Raw genomic sequence first — 16,216 nt, 5'->3', positions numbered from 1 at the left:
GGGCATGGACCGTATGAGGGATCATGGGCGCTGGGTAGAGGGCATGAGGTGGGTAAGGTTGGCGTAGAAGGGGCATGGCCAATGTGCGGGGCGTGAAGGGTGGAGGGCTGATTTTTGTTATATTGCTTTTAAAAATATGTGAAGACACAGGCCAAAGTTCCGTGGCAGCCTGCCTGCCTCCGCAACTTGCTTTGGGGGGGGCGGATCCAACTTCCAGATAAACCTGCCACCCCGCCATGAGAATCCTAACTGACGGGGCACTTCCTTCTGGGATGGGTTCATGGAGCCGGAAATATCCCGACTTGGGAGTGAAAATCCAGACCAATGAGAGCAATCAAGAACAAAAGGCTTGGCAAATGCATTCTTTCCTAGTCCATGGGCCTTAAAGCCAATTTTGGAGCCAAACATTCTTGTCTGCGAACACAGACCCAAAGCTCCTCTTCATATTACTGTTTCGTTCATAATTCCATCCCCCCGCCCGCTTGTACGACTTGCCTTCATCCACAACGTCCTCATTTCGTCCCCGTGCTCTATTCGGCGGCTGAACTGAAATGAATTCCACGCCCAGGTGACACCAATGATTTTTGGGCCCAGTCACCATTTGGTTACATTTGAGTTTTTTTACACAACTTGGCTGCGTGTCCCAAGAATTTGAAGTCAGTCAGCGCACCAGAACCTTTTCCAAACTTTGTGGTGCAGCATCAGACAAGACAACACTTTCCTGACCCGAAATTGAACAAGTAGCAAATTGGGAGCAGGATGTGGCATAGTGGTATTGTCCCTGGACTAGTAATCAATCCAGAGACCCAGGGTCATGCTTTGGGGGACTGGGTTCGAATCCCACCGCGGCAGATGGTGAAACTTGAATTCAACAAAAATCAGGGACTAAAAGCCTGATGACAACCATGGAATTATTGTCGTTAAAAAAAACCCTGTTCTCTAATGTCCTTTAAGAAAGATAATCAGCCATCCTTACCTGGTGTGATGAATATAGAAATTGATATATATTATATATCATTTCATATTTGTGGCAGAAATATTAAAAACCCTGGTTTAAAATACATACAGGCAGTATGTCTGCTAAAACCGTAATTAAAGCGTCATAAAAGGAGAGGAAATGATGGATTCCAACCACTTATTTGGTTCCAGATAAAGGGCTAATGGAAACGTGTTTTGATTGCTGGAGACTCCCTGGAGTGTAGATAATTTATGAACTGTATTGGGTTGCTTAATGGGAATTAGTGGCAGGTGTAGATAGTAGGTTCAGGTTTTTCCACTCGGGGAAGCGTTAAGAATGTCTGCGGTGGGTGGGTGGGGAGGGGGGGTTGGTGGTGATAATAAACTAACCATTCTGAAATTTGCAATGGGACAGATGAATGACCTTTACTAGGTTTGTTGTGGCCAATAACCTATTCTTCCACGTTTTTCTTACCTCCTGAGGCATTGATAGAGGGGGAAAGAGTATGGAGCCACCAATCTCAGCCTGACAAGGCAACAGTGAATCATTTCATAGGCTTGGATGCTGTTGCCGTGAGGCCTTAATTAACAACTAACAATGTATTTGTCCTTGTGTCAATGTCACGGTATTTGCTGAGTCCTACACGCCATGTGACATATGGTGACCGACTCCTATTTACACCAACTTTGGGCCTTTAATCCTGGACAGTGAAACTGCCAAAAACACAATAATATGTTACTATGGCTGATAACATCGTGTAAATAGCTCTTTAAATCAATATCTTAGTGAATACAAATATTGCTTGCTTTTATTAACCATTTACCCAATGTAAATAATTACATTTAATTATGTATTGAGATAACCTCAATTCACGATTTTTAAATCACTCTTCGTTGCCACTGAGACGGAACATTCTGCCTGAGCTTGAGATGGTTAATAGCATTTGAACATAGATATGACTTTTGCCCTCCACACTTCTGTGTGTCTTCTCTTCCATACCAACCTTCCGTCCCAACACTTTCAGCTATCATTTTACCAGCCCTTCCGCCTCCCATCTCCAGAGGGTTTCGTTTTCGCAAAGGCCTTCGACTCTTGTCAACCACGAGGGATTGTGGGGCATCCTCCTCAAATTCGGCTGCCCACAGAAATTCGTCAGCATCCTCCGCCTGCTCCACGATGACATGCAAGCCGCGAACCTCAGCAACGGAACCACCACAGACCCAATACTTGTGCAAACTGGGGTCAAACAGGGCTGCGTCATCGCACCAACGCTCATCTCCATCTTCCTCGCACAACACTCCACGCAGCCACCCTGAAGCTCCCCGCTGGAGTGGAGCTAACATACCGGACAAGTGGGAATCTGTCCAACCTCCATCGCCGCCAGGCCAGAACCAAGACCACCGTAACCTCTGCCATCAAGCTGCTACTCAGACAAAGCCTGTGTGCGCACATTCAGAGGCCGAGCTTCAAACTATCGTTGATACATTCACCGAGGCACAGGAGAGAATGGGCCTCAGACTAAACATCCGGAAAACAAAGGTTCTCTACCAGCCCACTCCTGCCACACAAAACTGTCCTCCAACCATCAAGATCCACGACGCGCCCTTGGCCAATGTGGATCATTTTCCATACCTTGGTGCGAGCGGACATTGACGGCGAAATCCAACATCGACTCCAATACACCAGTGCAGTTTTCAGACGCCTGAGGAACAGAGGGCGGGATTCTCCGACCCCCCGCCTGACCAGCCAGGTCCCGCCGTGTGGGAACATGTCCATTTCACGACGGCGGGACTGGCCAGAAACCGATGGCCGCTCGGCCCATCGGGGCCCGGAGAATTGCCGGGGGGGAGCCGCTGCCAACGGTCCCCGACCAGCGCAGCGTGATCCCCGTCCCCGCCTAAAAACCGGCGCCGGAGAATACGGCCGCCGGCGTCCGAGCGGGATTCAAGCCGCCCCCCGGGGATTCTCCGACCATCCGGCCCCGGGGGGCCCCCACGGTGGCCTGGCCAGCGATCGGGACCCACCGATCTGCGGGCGGGCCTGTGCCATGGGGGCTCTCCTTCCTTCTACGCCGGCCTCTGTAGGGCTCCGCCATGGCCGGCACGGAGAAGACATCCCCAATCGCATGAATACGCCGGCCAGTCTGCGCATGCGCGGAACCACGCAGGCAGTTCTGCGCATGCGCTAACTCGCGCCGGCCCTTCGGCGCCGGTTGGTGGGACGCCAACCCCTCCGCCGCCGGCCTAGCCCTCGGAAGTGCGGAGGATTCCGCAACTTCCGGTTGGCCCGACGCCGGAGTGGTTTGCGCCATTTTTGTACGCCGGCATCGGGCCATCGGGGATTCGGGAGAATCCCGCCCAGAGTGTTCGAAGACCGAAACCTCAAACCTTGCACCAAGCTTATGGTCTTCAGAGCAGCCATTGTCCCCGCCCTCCTGTAGATATCAGAAACATGGACAATGTACAGCAGACACCCCAAATCCCTGGAGAGATATCACCAACGTTGCCTCCACAAAATCCTGCAAATCCACTGGCAGAATAGGCAGATCAACGTGAGTGTCCACTCCCAGGCCAATATCCCCAGTATCGAGATTCTGGTCACGCTCGACCACCTTGCGGTGGGCAGGCCATATTGCCCCCATGCCGGACACAAGTCTCCCAAAACAAGTGTTCTACTCCGAGCTCCACAATGGCAAGCGATCACTAGGAGGGCAGAGGAAACCCTGCAAGGACATTCTGAAAGCCTCTGTAAATAAATGTAACATCCCCATTGACACATGGGAATGACTTGCCTTAGAACGCACAAGCTGGAGGAAAAGCATCCGCAAGGACACCAATCACCTCGAGCGTTGTAGGGTGGAGCACGTGTAGGCCAGGGGTAAACAGCAGAAGAAGAACACAGAATCCCGAGAGTCCCACCCACCCACCTCAACAAACACCACCCGCCAAAGCTGTGGCAGAGTCTGCGGCTCCAGGACCGGACTATTCAGCCACCCCAGACGCCACCGCCCCCCGAGTGGAAGCAAGTCATGCTCGATGCTGAGGGACTGCCCAAGAAGAGGGAAGAGTAAAATCTCGCTCCAGTGAGAAGGTCACACATTCGTCATCTCTTGAAGTACATTCTCCAGCCTACTGAATAGTGTGTTTTCATATATCACCAATGGCTGTGGTTGGTCTCAACAATAGAACGTAAAATAAATACTTGAACACAACCATAAACTGCTGTGAAAATTTCGTCACAAAAAATCAATCACTAGTTAAATATAGTAATAAGCAGCCCCCATTTCCTTTTATTGGTGTTTTCATACTTAACTAAGACACACATATGAACCTCACAATGGCAGCTTATAGTTGTCCACGTGTTTAATTGAAAAATTGAGTGTGGCAGAAAGCTAGGATCTAAGACATGAAAGGATATCATAGAATTTACAGTACAGGAGACCATTCAGCCCATCAAGTCTGATGGAAAGGGCACCCTACACAAGCCCACACCTTCACCCTATCCCCGTAACCCAGGAAACCCACCCACCCAACCTGCTGGTGGGGAGGGTGGGTGGGGGTGCGCGCGCATGCAATGGCGCCATCTGCTGGATGACCTGGCGGGAGCAGAAAATGTGTCTGGTATTTTAATCCCTCCCTCCCCACTACCTTTACCACTGCAGGGGCCCCAATAACGCTGTGCAAGAGGATGGATTTTAAATGTGTTAAAACCTCAATGTTGGGCCCTGAAGCCAACTGTAGTTTTTGTTTTAATTTATGGGATGTGGGTGTCGCTGACTGGGCCAACATTCATCCCAAACTGCCCTTGAACTGAGTGGCTTGCTGGGCCATTTCACATTGCTGTGGGTCTGGAGTCCCATACAGGCCAGTCTGGGTAAAGATGGCAGATTTCCTCGCCTAAAGGACATCAGTGAACCAGATGGATTTTTACGACAATCGACAAAGGTTTCATGGTCACTGTTGACTTTTAATTTCAGGTTTTGATTGAATTCAAATTTCACCATCTGCCATGGCGGGATTCGAACACGGACCCCCCCCCCCCCAGAGCATTAATTTCTGGATTACTAGTCCAGTGACAATACCACTAAACCATTGCCTCACCCCTCCTGACTCAGCAGAGTAGCGGTTGAAGTTTTTCTGGATGACCCTATGTTGCAAGTATCCACCGAGACATATTAAGAAACCCTTGTCTGTCACTGTCGAACTTCAGACCTTGCTGCTCAATGAGACCTCATTGTCTCCCCTAAACTGTACAGCTTTGTCACATTTTTGTTTCCTGGACAGGCATTGGTGATCATGAAACCCGCCAGCCCCCTCTCATGGAGGAGGAAGGCCATTCGGCCTTTCTCAACTCACCCATTTGGAATGTCATACAGCAGGGGTTCCCAAACAACGGTGGGCTGCGACCCCCCCCCCGCCCCACCCCCACCCCCTCCCCCCCGCCCCGCACGTCAGGATGAGCAACTGGGGCCACGAGGGTGGGGCTTACCTGAGTACTGGTGCTGGAATCACTTTGCAGACGCAAATGGTTGTCACTGTCTGAGCCACAACTCTGGGAAGACTGGAATATGAGAGTAGAGTCACTCAGAGAGGTGAAGGGAAGAGAAATTGCACATTAAACATTGAACTATCATTTTTTTGCTGTTTTCTTAGCACTGAATTGACGTCAAGCAACAATGGCGGGGAGGGGGGGTTCTTGCTACATAAGTTATCTAAAACTGGTACCAGCAGCCTCTGTCGTTGGCAAGGCCTTTCACTCATTGCCTGCTTCTGTGGATTTTCTTTTGAAAGGGGCAAGGGACAAAAAAAAGACAGGTTAATCGATGCCTCAAGATGTCTGCTCCTTTGTGACACTTTTGATTGTGCCGTCCAATTAAAGGCCCAACAATCCCCATATCGAACTGTGTCCTATACTGTATCAATGCGACCGTTCACCTTCTCAAACATCCAGCCACACAGCGAGACCGCCTCAGAATTCTTGTAAGGGAAGTGACAGCGCCGCTGCAACTAACTGAAGACCCTCGAAGGTCATTCTATCCGGACAGTAGAGGGGCTGGAGCCACTCCATCAGGCTGGTCTGAGATGGAATGATGGTGTACCGACTCTACGCCAGCTTCCTCCATTCCTCGTACATCTAAACCCGAATGCATCAGGTTAAATGTTTTATACACGGTTCATTGTGAAATGTGAAGTAACTTTTCTCTGGATGGCTGATTATGAGCCAATATTATTTATTTCATTTTTAATTCATTTATACAATGGGGCTTCGCTGGCTGGGTCAGTATTTATTGTACATCCCTAATTACCCTTGCGGAGGTGGTGGTGAGCTGCCTTCTTGAACCACTGCAGTCCATGCGGTGTAGGTGCACCCACAGTGCTGTTAGGCAGGGAATTTCTTTTATAGAATTCTGGGATTTTGACCCAGCGACAGTGAAGGGACGGCGATATATTTCCAAGTCAGTGTGGTGTGTAATCAGCAGGTGATGGTGGTCCCTTGCATCCTTGTCCTTCCAGGCGATAGAGAGGTTGTGGGTTTGGATGAAGGTGTCTTGGTGAGCTTCTGCAGTGGATCTTGTAGATGGTACACACAGCTGCCACTGTGTGTCAGTGGTGGAGGCAGTGAATGCTTAAGGTGGTGGATTGGGTGCCGATTAAGCTGACTGTTGTGTCTTGGATGCTGTTGAGCTTCTCGAATGTTGTTGGGAGCTACACTCCAATGGGGAGCATTCCACCACACACCTGACTTGTGCCTTGTAGATCGTGGAAAGGCTTTGAACAGTCAGGTGGTGAGTTACTGTCTGGAAAATTAACCGGCCAGTTTAACAATCCAGACCAATCTGAAGGCCCACACAGACCAGGAAGTCTCACATTCAGCCTTGATCTGAGTTAGCCGCCCTCAGCCTGAGCTACGACAGGCGGGTACAGTTAGCCACAGGGCTCCTGGGCTCAGGGCCTGTGGAGATTGCCACTCTCACATGCTATATAGTAATCATCACCGGCAGTGCCGGGATATAGATGTCAAGTGGGCCTGTCCTCACTGCTAAAAGTCACGCACAAGTCCTGGGCTCTTGGAAAAGATGTTGGAGGGAGTCACTGGCCATTTAGTTACAGTCAGGGTCTCAATCCCCTCAGGAGGGACGAGAAACCTGAGGGAGAGAAGTTAAAACAAAAGAAAAAGATTAAAAATCAGTGACGGAGGACCCATCAAGATTAGGCTGTCTGTGCAGAGGTTGGAGGCAGCATAACCCCTGGAAAATCCATTCCGTCGATGGTGTTTGGATTTTAGAGGGAGTCAGCAGAAAGTGGGAGGAGCGGTGCATGAGTTTCAGGACAGATCGTGAAGGGATGGAGAGGGAATGGGAAAAAAGGGATATTTACAGGAGGATAAAGAGCAGAACAAAGTGATACTGTATAGAAATAAGCATCAGGCCCAGCAAGTCCATGTCAGTTTTTAAGCTTGCACAGGAGCTGCTGTCCTAATCTCACGTGCCCAACCAGTCCCTGTATTCCTTTATCCCTATTTCCTTCAACCGCTTACCTGACCTATTCTTAAATGCTGACAGCCTCTGCTTGAATCCCGATATTCCAGAGTTTTGCTGCGTAATACGATTTCTCCAGCTCTCTGTCTTAATGTTAGTCTTATATCAGTGGTTTCTTGTCATAGACTCATCAATCATTGGGAACGGTTTCTTCATATCTAGTCTGTTCCATCCCTTCATAATTTAAATGTTTCCATCAAATTATCTTTAATCTCCTCTGTTCTATTGAAAAACAAGTCTTTCTTCGTATTAGCATTTCGTCAGGCCAGACAGCATGATGGGAAATCAACACTAGTTTTCAGAGCCGTCATTATGTTCACAGTGTATTTTCTAAGGGGGAAAGGGGACAGCAGGGTTGCACAGTGGTCAGCACTGCTGCCTCACAGCGCCAGGCACCCGGGTTCAAATCCAGCCTTGGGCCACTGTCTGTGTGGAGTTTGCACTTTCTCCCCCAGTCTGCTTGGGTTCCCACCGGGCGCTGCCGTTTTCACCCACAGTCCAAAGATGTGCAGGTTAGGTGGGGTTATGGGGATAGGGTGGGGGAGTGGGCGTAGGTACAGTGCTCTTTCAGAGGTTCAGTGCAGACTCGATGGGCCAAATGGCCTCCATCTGCACTGTGGGGTTTCTATGGAGGGGGTCGGTGGCTGCTTGCTGGGGAGGGCAGTTACTGCTCCAATTTGGCCATGGGAACAAATTGGAGAGGCGACGACAGGTTCAGAATGAAGAGTGAGGGAAAGCCAACAAGGAGACTAACAGCTTCGAGGCAGGCAAGTGGCCATTCTCCCTATGTAGGTTGGAGATCAAGTGTTAGCAGGTGGTAGGCAATGGAGGGTCAGATGTGTTCTCACCTGACAAACCACACAAAAAAAATCTGTTTCCTATTACTGGATGATGATCAGGAATGGGAGCTCCATCTAACTTCTAACCCCACAGTGCCAAGCGTGATTATAGCTTTGTGCAGTTGAGCGCAGCTCACTCAACACAAAGTAGCTATCAAGCCAGAGGCCTACTTACCTTCTTGGCTTGGTGAAGTATTGAACCACTTCAGGATGTTTTTTTAAAAAAGTTTTTTTTTCTTACATTGAAACAATTACATAAAGAAGGTACAGCACAGAAAAACAGGCCCTTTGGCCTAACTGGCCTTTGGCGGCTTTCATGTTCCACCAGAACCTCCTCCAATATCGCCACGGATACATTCACTGCCCCTCTATGCTCAACCCAAAATAATAGTAGTGTGTCTTCTTCAAGTGACTTTGCAACTCAGTAACATGCGAGGCCACTCCAGAAGATGTGCAAGGGTCAACCATGAAGTGCTGGGCCATCGTGCCCTGCATGGCAGACATGTTGAGGTTGGCTGTTCCCATCCACGGAGGGCAGGAGTGAATCATCTGGTTGGTCATTTTAGCAGAAATGTCAACACACAAGTTGAGAGAGCAAGTGAATTCAATTTTACAGCTTCTCCACCTTGGAATATAAACTCCTGGATTGTGTGTTCAGTGTCACATCCAATCCACCACTCTTTGGAACTGGAGCAAATACATATTTAAACTACAAGCCCTCACTGAATGCATAAAGCAAATGCTTCGAATGATGAATAAATTTACCAGAACTTCAGCAGGACCCTTCCTTGCGTTTTGAAAATTTTATCAATCACCTGTTTTCAAATCCCTCCTTACTTCTATAATCTCCTCCAGCCCCCACATCCTCCGACATCTCTGCATTCCTCAAATTACGGTCTCTTCTGCATCCCTGACTTGAATCGCTCAGGCACTGGCAGCCATGCCTTCCAAGGCCCAAAGGTCAGGAATTCTTTCCTAACTCTCTTTGCCCCCCCACTCTCCCTCCTCTTTTAAAATGTTCCTCAATACCAATTTGATCATCCGTCCTGCTATCTCGTGATGTAGCTTGGTGCCAAATCTTGTTTGATGACACTCCTCAGAAGTACCCTGGGATGCCTTGCGACATGAAAGGTAACATGCAAGTTGTTGTTGTGGCGGTGCCTAGCGCTTTTCCTCCTTTCATTCGATGGGCACACTCTTCCCACCCTGGCCCTCACCTCATTGCTCACTGTCGAATCGCGATGCAGCATCCGTTGCACCTGAGCGTCCAGGCTGATCGCGGACGAGCACTTGGCTAACGCTGCGGCGTGTGACTCCCTCTCCCGCTGACGGACGATGGCTTCGCAGGCCATCCACTCACCCATGGTCTGCTCGTAGCAGGTTCGCATCTGACCGTCCACCTGAGAACAGGAATTACATTGCAAGTTCAGTCGGCAGTTAGGAAGGCAAATGCAATGTTAGCATTCATGTCGAGAGGGCTAGAATACAAGAGCAGGGGTGTACGTCCGAGACTGTATAAGGCTCTGGTCAGACCCCCTTTGGAGTATTGAGAGCAGATTTGGGCCCAAAGGATGTGCTGGCCTTGGAAAGGGTCCAAAGGAGGTTCACAAGAATGATCCCTGGAATGAAGAGTTTGTCATATGAGGAACGTTTGAGGACTCTTGGGTCTGTACTCATTGGAGTATAGAAGGATGAGGGGGGATCTTATTGAAACTTACAGGATACTGCGCGGCCTGGATAGAGTGGACGTGGAGAGGATGTTTCTATTTGTAGGGAAAATTGTAAGCAGAGGACACCATCTCAGACTAAAGGGACGATCCTTTAAAACAGAGATGAGGAGGAATTTCTTCAGCCGGAGGGTGGTGAATCTGTGGAACTCTTTGCTGCAGAAGGCTGTGGAGGCCAATTCACTGAGTGTCTTTAAGACAGAGATAGATAGGGCCTTGATTAATAAGGGGCTCAGGGGTTAGAGAGAGAAGGCAGGAGAATGGAGATGAGAAACATATCAGCCATGATTAAATGGCGGAGCAGACCCGATGGGCCGAGTGGCCTAATTCTGCTCCTCTGTCTTATGGTCTTATTGAACAAAACTTGCAACCACCGAGAACTTTAGCCAAAGCATTCCCCTTATGGAGACCCGTACGTCGCGATCCTCCCGAAGTTATCGAATCGTTGCCACTCTGGCGAAGCTAAAAGCCCCAACATTAAATGGCTCAGAATGCTGCTCTCCACGTGCAAACGGTGAAAAGGTATTTGGGGAACGTCTGAAGCCATTCCCATTCTGACTGAACACCCTTACTTTCCTCCAGGGCGATCATGGGATTTAGAGGGAGATCTCGGGAACGTGGGCTCCAGGCAACCGAAGACACTGTTGCTAAAGGCGAGCAGGAATACGAAAGAGTGCGTCAATGGGGGTGATCTCAGCCCTGGAGGAGTTCTTAAATTTTCATTTCAAGAAAAGCAACGCTGCCTCTATCAACAGGACTGAATTATTTTACTTTGAATATGAACACCCGCCGTGTAGGGTTTCACTGAAATGTTTTGTAGAGGAGACGCAAGGGAGCTGTGAGGAAGAACCTTTTTTACACGCCGAGTGCTTTGGTGGAAATGGAGATGGTCAACTGCCATAGAAATTGGACAGGCAGCTGAGAAAAATAATCAGGCAGGATTACGGAGTTGGATTGGGAGAATGGGATAGAATGGATCGCTCTAGAGAGGCAGCATGGACTCGATGGGCCAAATTACTTTCTTCTGTGCCGCCTTGACTCTACGACCAAAAGCAAGATCCCGGATTGACTTTTCTACTCTGCTGCAGTACGAGGCAGGGGCTCGTTGTAACGCCCTTGCGTCAAATTTAAAACTCTCAACCGCTTGTTCAAATATTTTGATGGCCGTGTCCCTCCCTATCTCTAATTTCCTCCAGCCCGACAACTCTCAGAGTGCCCAGCCTTCCCCCGCCTCAGTCTGGTCTCTGCATCCTTTACACCCTTCACTCCAGCAATGGTGGCTGTGCCTTCAACTAGGCCCCAACCCCGAATTCCCTGTCATGATATGCAGATAATGATATACAGACAGGCACAGACAGGCAGCTAATGAACACAGAGAACAGAACATGACCAATAAGCAGGCAGGACACTCAGGGGTGGTATCTCACTATAAAAGGCACGAGGCACTCACACTCCGCCTCTTTCCACTGATGAATATCTACAGATTGAGTCAGGGTGTATGTACAGTATCACACCTCCAGCACATGGCTAAGAGCTAGTCTGGTTCAGTCAGAGTAACCACACTTAGGTTAGCAGAGAGTCGAACTCATAGAGAACTGTGCTAACTGTGCTACTGGTTCAATAAATCAGACTGAACTAACTTCAAGGTCTGGGGTATCTTTTGGTTAAAGCTGCATCCAGTTGCAGCCTGTGTTATCCCAGAGTACATAACACGACACCCTCCACAAAGCTCTCTACCATTCCCTCGCTCCTCAAAAGGCTATTTCTTAAAAGCTGTCCCTTTAACCAAGCCTATAGCCACCACCCTGGCCCAGTACTAACTTTTATCTGGCAACAGTCCTCAGGATATTTCCCTGAATCATAGAATTTACAGTGCAGAAGGAGGCCATTCAGCCCATCGAGTCTGCACCGGCTCTTGGAAACAGCGCCCTGCTTAAGCCCACGCCTCCACCCTATCCCTGTAACCCAGTAAACACCACCAACCTTTTTGGTCACCAAGGGAAATTTATCATGGCCAATCCACCTAACCTGCCCATCTTTGGACTGTGGGAGGAAACCGGAGCACCCGGAGGAAACCCACGCACACACGGGGAGAACGTGCAGACTCCACACAGACCGTAACCCAAGCCGGGAATCGAACCTGGGACCCTGGAGCTGTGAAGCAACTGTGCTAACCACTGTGCCATCGCGCTGAAGGGGCTGGATAAATGTAAACTCTTGTTGCAGACCCCGCCCAGACCAGAGAATGAGCCTCTGCCTCGAAGTGGTGCATTTACCTCACCGGGTCCTGGAGAAGTGTATCAAAATCCAGGGGCAACGCTCGCTGTGCTGGAGTCCCCTCTTTCAGACGTAACGGCACACGGGGTTTTCTAGCCTCTTCGCCACCCCGAACCCCTACAGCCCTTGACCCACAAAGATCCGTGCGGCGGGATAGTCCCAGTCCCGGGCAGCGTCGCGGGCGGTATGGGAAAATCGGGAGAACTGACAGAAGTCAACTGAGTTTGGGCCTCTCTGAAAAGGTTCCTGTCCCACCCACGACGGTGCCTGTGAGACTGGAAAGTCCTTATCCCGATCAGGGGGGGGGAGTGTTTTCGGGAAGCATTTCATGATGAGAAAAAGGCGCATCTATAAACGGATAAATAGGAAGCAAAATTATTCAGGAATGGCCCTGTCTTTACCACCGGCAGCAACATGCCTGAATCCGAGGAAAATCATATTGGAATTTAACGCCAGGATAAATCAGAGTGTAGAAGCAAATGACTGCGGATGCTGGAATCTGAAACAACAACAGGAAATGCTGGAAAATCTCAGGTCTGGCAGCAGCTGTGGAGAGAGAAGGGCAGCTAACGTAGCGCGTCTGAATGAGTAAAGGGTCACTCGGCTCCGTTCTCTCCACCGACGCTGCCAGATCTGCTGAGATTGATTTAAAACAAAAACAGTAAATACTGGACAGAGTGGAGTTGGTTTATTCTAAAATATACATTGAAAAGACGGGGGAAGATGGGAAACCTGCTCCTGGATGTGAAGTAATTCCATTGTCGTGTGGACGGAACAGTACCCAGTGTCTCCAAGCTACTGACCTCGTTTCTCTCCACCTCGGTCATCCCGAACTGATAGTGTCCCAGGAGAAATGGCCACACCTCCCTCCGAATCTCCATCTCAATTCCTCCGTAGTAAATGAGCCGCAGGAGTTCCTGTTCGTCGTAGCTCTGCAGTTTTGTTTTCAAAAGTAGCAGCAAAAAGAAAAAAAGACACGTGGATGACATCTCGACTGGGTCTTTCAAACAGATTATCGTTTTTGTTGTGCCCCTGCTCGTCTCTAGATGGGGATGACTCCTGCTTTAATGCAATCCCACAGGGGCAAACACTACCGGGTATCTCACACATCGTCCAATGTTAAATGGCCCAATAGTGAACAACGCACTGGGCACTTGACCATTGGGGCTAGACTTCACATCCTCTAACCACCCCCATCCCCCACGCAAACCTAAAATGTGCCTGATGACAACATCAGGCCGGCAACGGGACGTCGGAGGGATGTTCCCCCTGGCTGGTGAATCTAGGACCAGAGGACTGTCTCAGGGTAAGGGGTAGGCCATTTAAGAGTGAGATAATGAGGGCGTTCTTCACTCGGAGGACAGTGCATCTTTGGAATTGGTGACGCCAATCTCCCTTATTTGTTAATGAGCAGGCCCAGCCATTTTGAAATTGAGCTTCTAATGGAGCCAATCGCCTTTTCAATTTTCCGCAGCATTTGATTGGGCGTCAGACTTGTAAAGGTTTGGGAGTGTTTTGCGGCAACAATGACAATCGCAAGAGGGTCTGCCACTGGGGCCATGGCTGAATGTAACAGCAGATTCTGTTGGAGGAGAGGGCAGTGTCTGCAGGTTGTATTTTCAAACCTATCGTCAATAAAAACTAAAGAGAGATTCTGAGAACGTTTAAACGTGGAGCCCTGACCGACTCCCCGCTCACATCCTGGTACCTCTGCTGTATGGTGCCCCGGCCTGTAGCGCCAATTGGGCACAGCCAGCTGGTGCATGATTGGACGCCCTGAGACAGCAGGGGGCAGGAGCGAGTTGATGACTCGGGCTCCATTCCGCCCTCCTCCCCCGGCAGAGAACTGTAAAATCCAACCCACGGAATTACACAGAATCCGCACCCCTGAGACAGGCCATTCGGCCCATCCCGTCTACACTCACTGTGAGCTTACTCCCACCCAGCCTCGTGTCATCCTACCAGCGTAACCTATTCCTTGCGTGCTTATTTAGAACGCCCACCTCTACTGATTTTGTGATATCGTGACTGAGCTTCAGGTGGTTTTCACCTCATGGTCGCAAGTGTTCCCTTTGGAAGAGAGAGAACAGGAACTGGAACTCTGACTGTTCCCCCTCACCTCCATCTCCTCGACTATCGCTCCTCCCCCTACCCCCATACCACAGCCCAGGTTCCTTGAACATGAAGCACAAACCCCACGAACCCCATTGGATGCGTAGCTGTGCCACTTCTGGTGCCAGGGTCTGTTCCTCAGAGGGCTAGAGACCTGGAAATACTTACCTCACAAACACCCTTTGCGACATTGGAGTGGTTCCATTTCACATCGCCAGCCATCTTTACATTGTCTAATTGTGTGGCGACAGCTGGATTGAAACTCCCACATTCGCAAGTACTTTTGTAGACAGACTACTGTCTCTCACCTAGCTCATGGCCCCCAGTTCCCAGGGATGGCTGCACAACCCTCTAACCCAGCCCAACGGTCGTCCCTCACTTTCCACCCACCATTTTGTCTTGCAGGAAGGTTTGCCAAATCTCTCTGGTGAGGCCGCAGCCTGCATTGGACGGCGCAGCCGGACAGATGATGGTGTGGTTGACAAGCGCGGAGAGGTGCGTCCTTACGGTGGACAGGTGTCTGCAGTACGCAAGCCCTGGGGGAGCAAAGGAACATCCATGGTAAATGAACCAACGTCACATCAGCAACCCCCCCCCCCCCCCCCCCACCCTTTGCCTCACAGTGAACTCTTCCAACTGCCCCAGGAGGTGGGGGGTTTACATCACAACCTAGCCTGCTAGCTGTCTTGCCAACGTTTGCCCAGGTCCAGCTGCTGAGATTGGCTACCTGGCCTGTCAGTCACCCACCTGACCCTCTTGCCCCTATCCCGTTTTGTTGCAGGCGCAGGGACTGAGAGAAGAGAAAGGCGCTAAACAGCCAGCATCCGCTTCTAGATTATTCTCAGTGACACTGGGGCAAACAGAATATTACAAATGTCTTTTATAAATTGATCAAATCCACCTCTAACCTGGATGTTTGATTCTTGCTGGGGTGCTCTGCAGAGATATCTTGGCCGGAATTCTCCCCCCCCCATGCCGGGTGGGAGAATCGCCGGGGTGCCACGCGTGTCCCGCCACGCCGGCGCGATTCTCCCACCCCCCCAAACCGGCGTGGCGAGAATCACGGCTGGCCGCTGGGAGAATCGCCGCTCGCCATTTGTAACGGGCGAGCGACGATTCTCTGGCCCGGATGGGCCGAGCGGCCTGCCCAATACGACGGGTTCCCACCGGCGCCGTCCACACCTGGTCGCTGCCGGCGGGAACAGCGCAGGAACGCTGAGGGGGCAGCCTGTGGTGGGGGGGAGGTTCCTGCACCGGGGGGGGGGGGCGGTCCTGCACGGGGGGGGGGGGGGGCCTCAAATGGGGTCTGGCCCGCGATCGGTGCCCACCGATCGGCGGGCTGGCCTCTCTGAAGGAGGACCTCCTTTGTTCCGCCGCCCCGCAAGATCCATCCGACATCTTCTTGCGGGGCGGCCTCGGGGAGGAAGCAACCACGCACGCGCGGGTGACGGCAGTTACGCGGCGCTGGCCGCGTCATTTCCACGGCGCCGCTTTTACGCGGCGCCAATGCCCGGCGCGCGTAAATGACGCGTCGCCACTCCTAGCCCCCCGGGGGCGGGAGAATAAGAGTCTGGGAACGGGCTCCGACGCCGGAGTGAAACACTCCGGTTTTCACTCCGGCGTCGGCACCTAGACTCCCAATGGGACAATTGCGCTCCTTGTTCTTTTCTTAAATCTATCCGAAAAAGTCTGCACCACAACAGGCAGTGTGCGGGCAGCCACTGGCCGACTTGTGCAGGCGAAAACAATGGCAGATAACTCACTA

At 50.8% G+C, this 16,216-nt stretch overlaps 1 protein-coding gene across 2 annotated transcripts in view; it reads right to left on the bottom strand.

The window, feature by feature from the left end:
• Positions 1–16,216, bottom strand: part of sgsm1a (small G protein signaling modulator 1a) — a 303,238-nt gene that overhangs the window by 55,770 nt on the left and 231,252 nt on the right. For both annotated transcript variants that reach the window (XM_072477396.1, XM_072477309.1), the window contains exons 15-18: positions 14,842–14,987; positions 13,143–13,271; positions 9,553–9,735; positions 5,447–5,518 (exon numbers count right to left, since the gene is read on the bottom strand). In XM_072477396.1, coding sequence (XP_072333497.1) covers positions 5,447–5,518; positions 9,553–9,735; positions 13,143–13,271; positions 14,842–14,987 — 530 coding nt within the window. The remainder of the gene's footprint in view (positions 1–5,446; positions 5,519–9,552; positions 9,736–13,142; positions 13,272–14,841; positions 14,988–16,216) is intronic.

The sequence above is a fragment of the Scyliorhinus torazame genome, chromosome 1 (genome assembly GCF_047496885.1).
Source record: "Scyliorhinus torazame isolate Kashiwa2021f chromosome 1, sScyTor2.1, whole genome shotgun sequence".
Classification (NCBI taxonomy): Eukaryota; Metazoa; Chordata; class Chondrichthyes; order Carcharhiniformes; family Scyliorhinidae; genus Scyliorhinus; species Scyliorhinus torazame.
The sequence above is the reverse complement of the archived record's forward strand: the minus strand, read 5'-3'. Positions and strand labels throughout refer to the sequence as shown.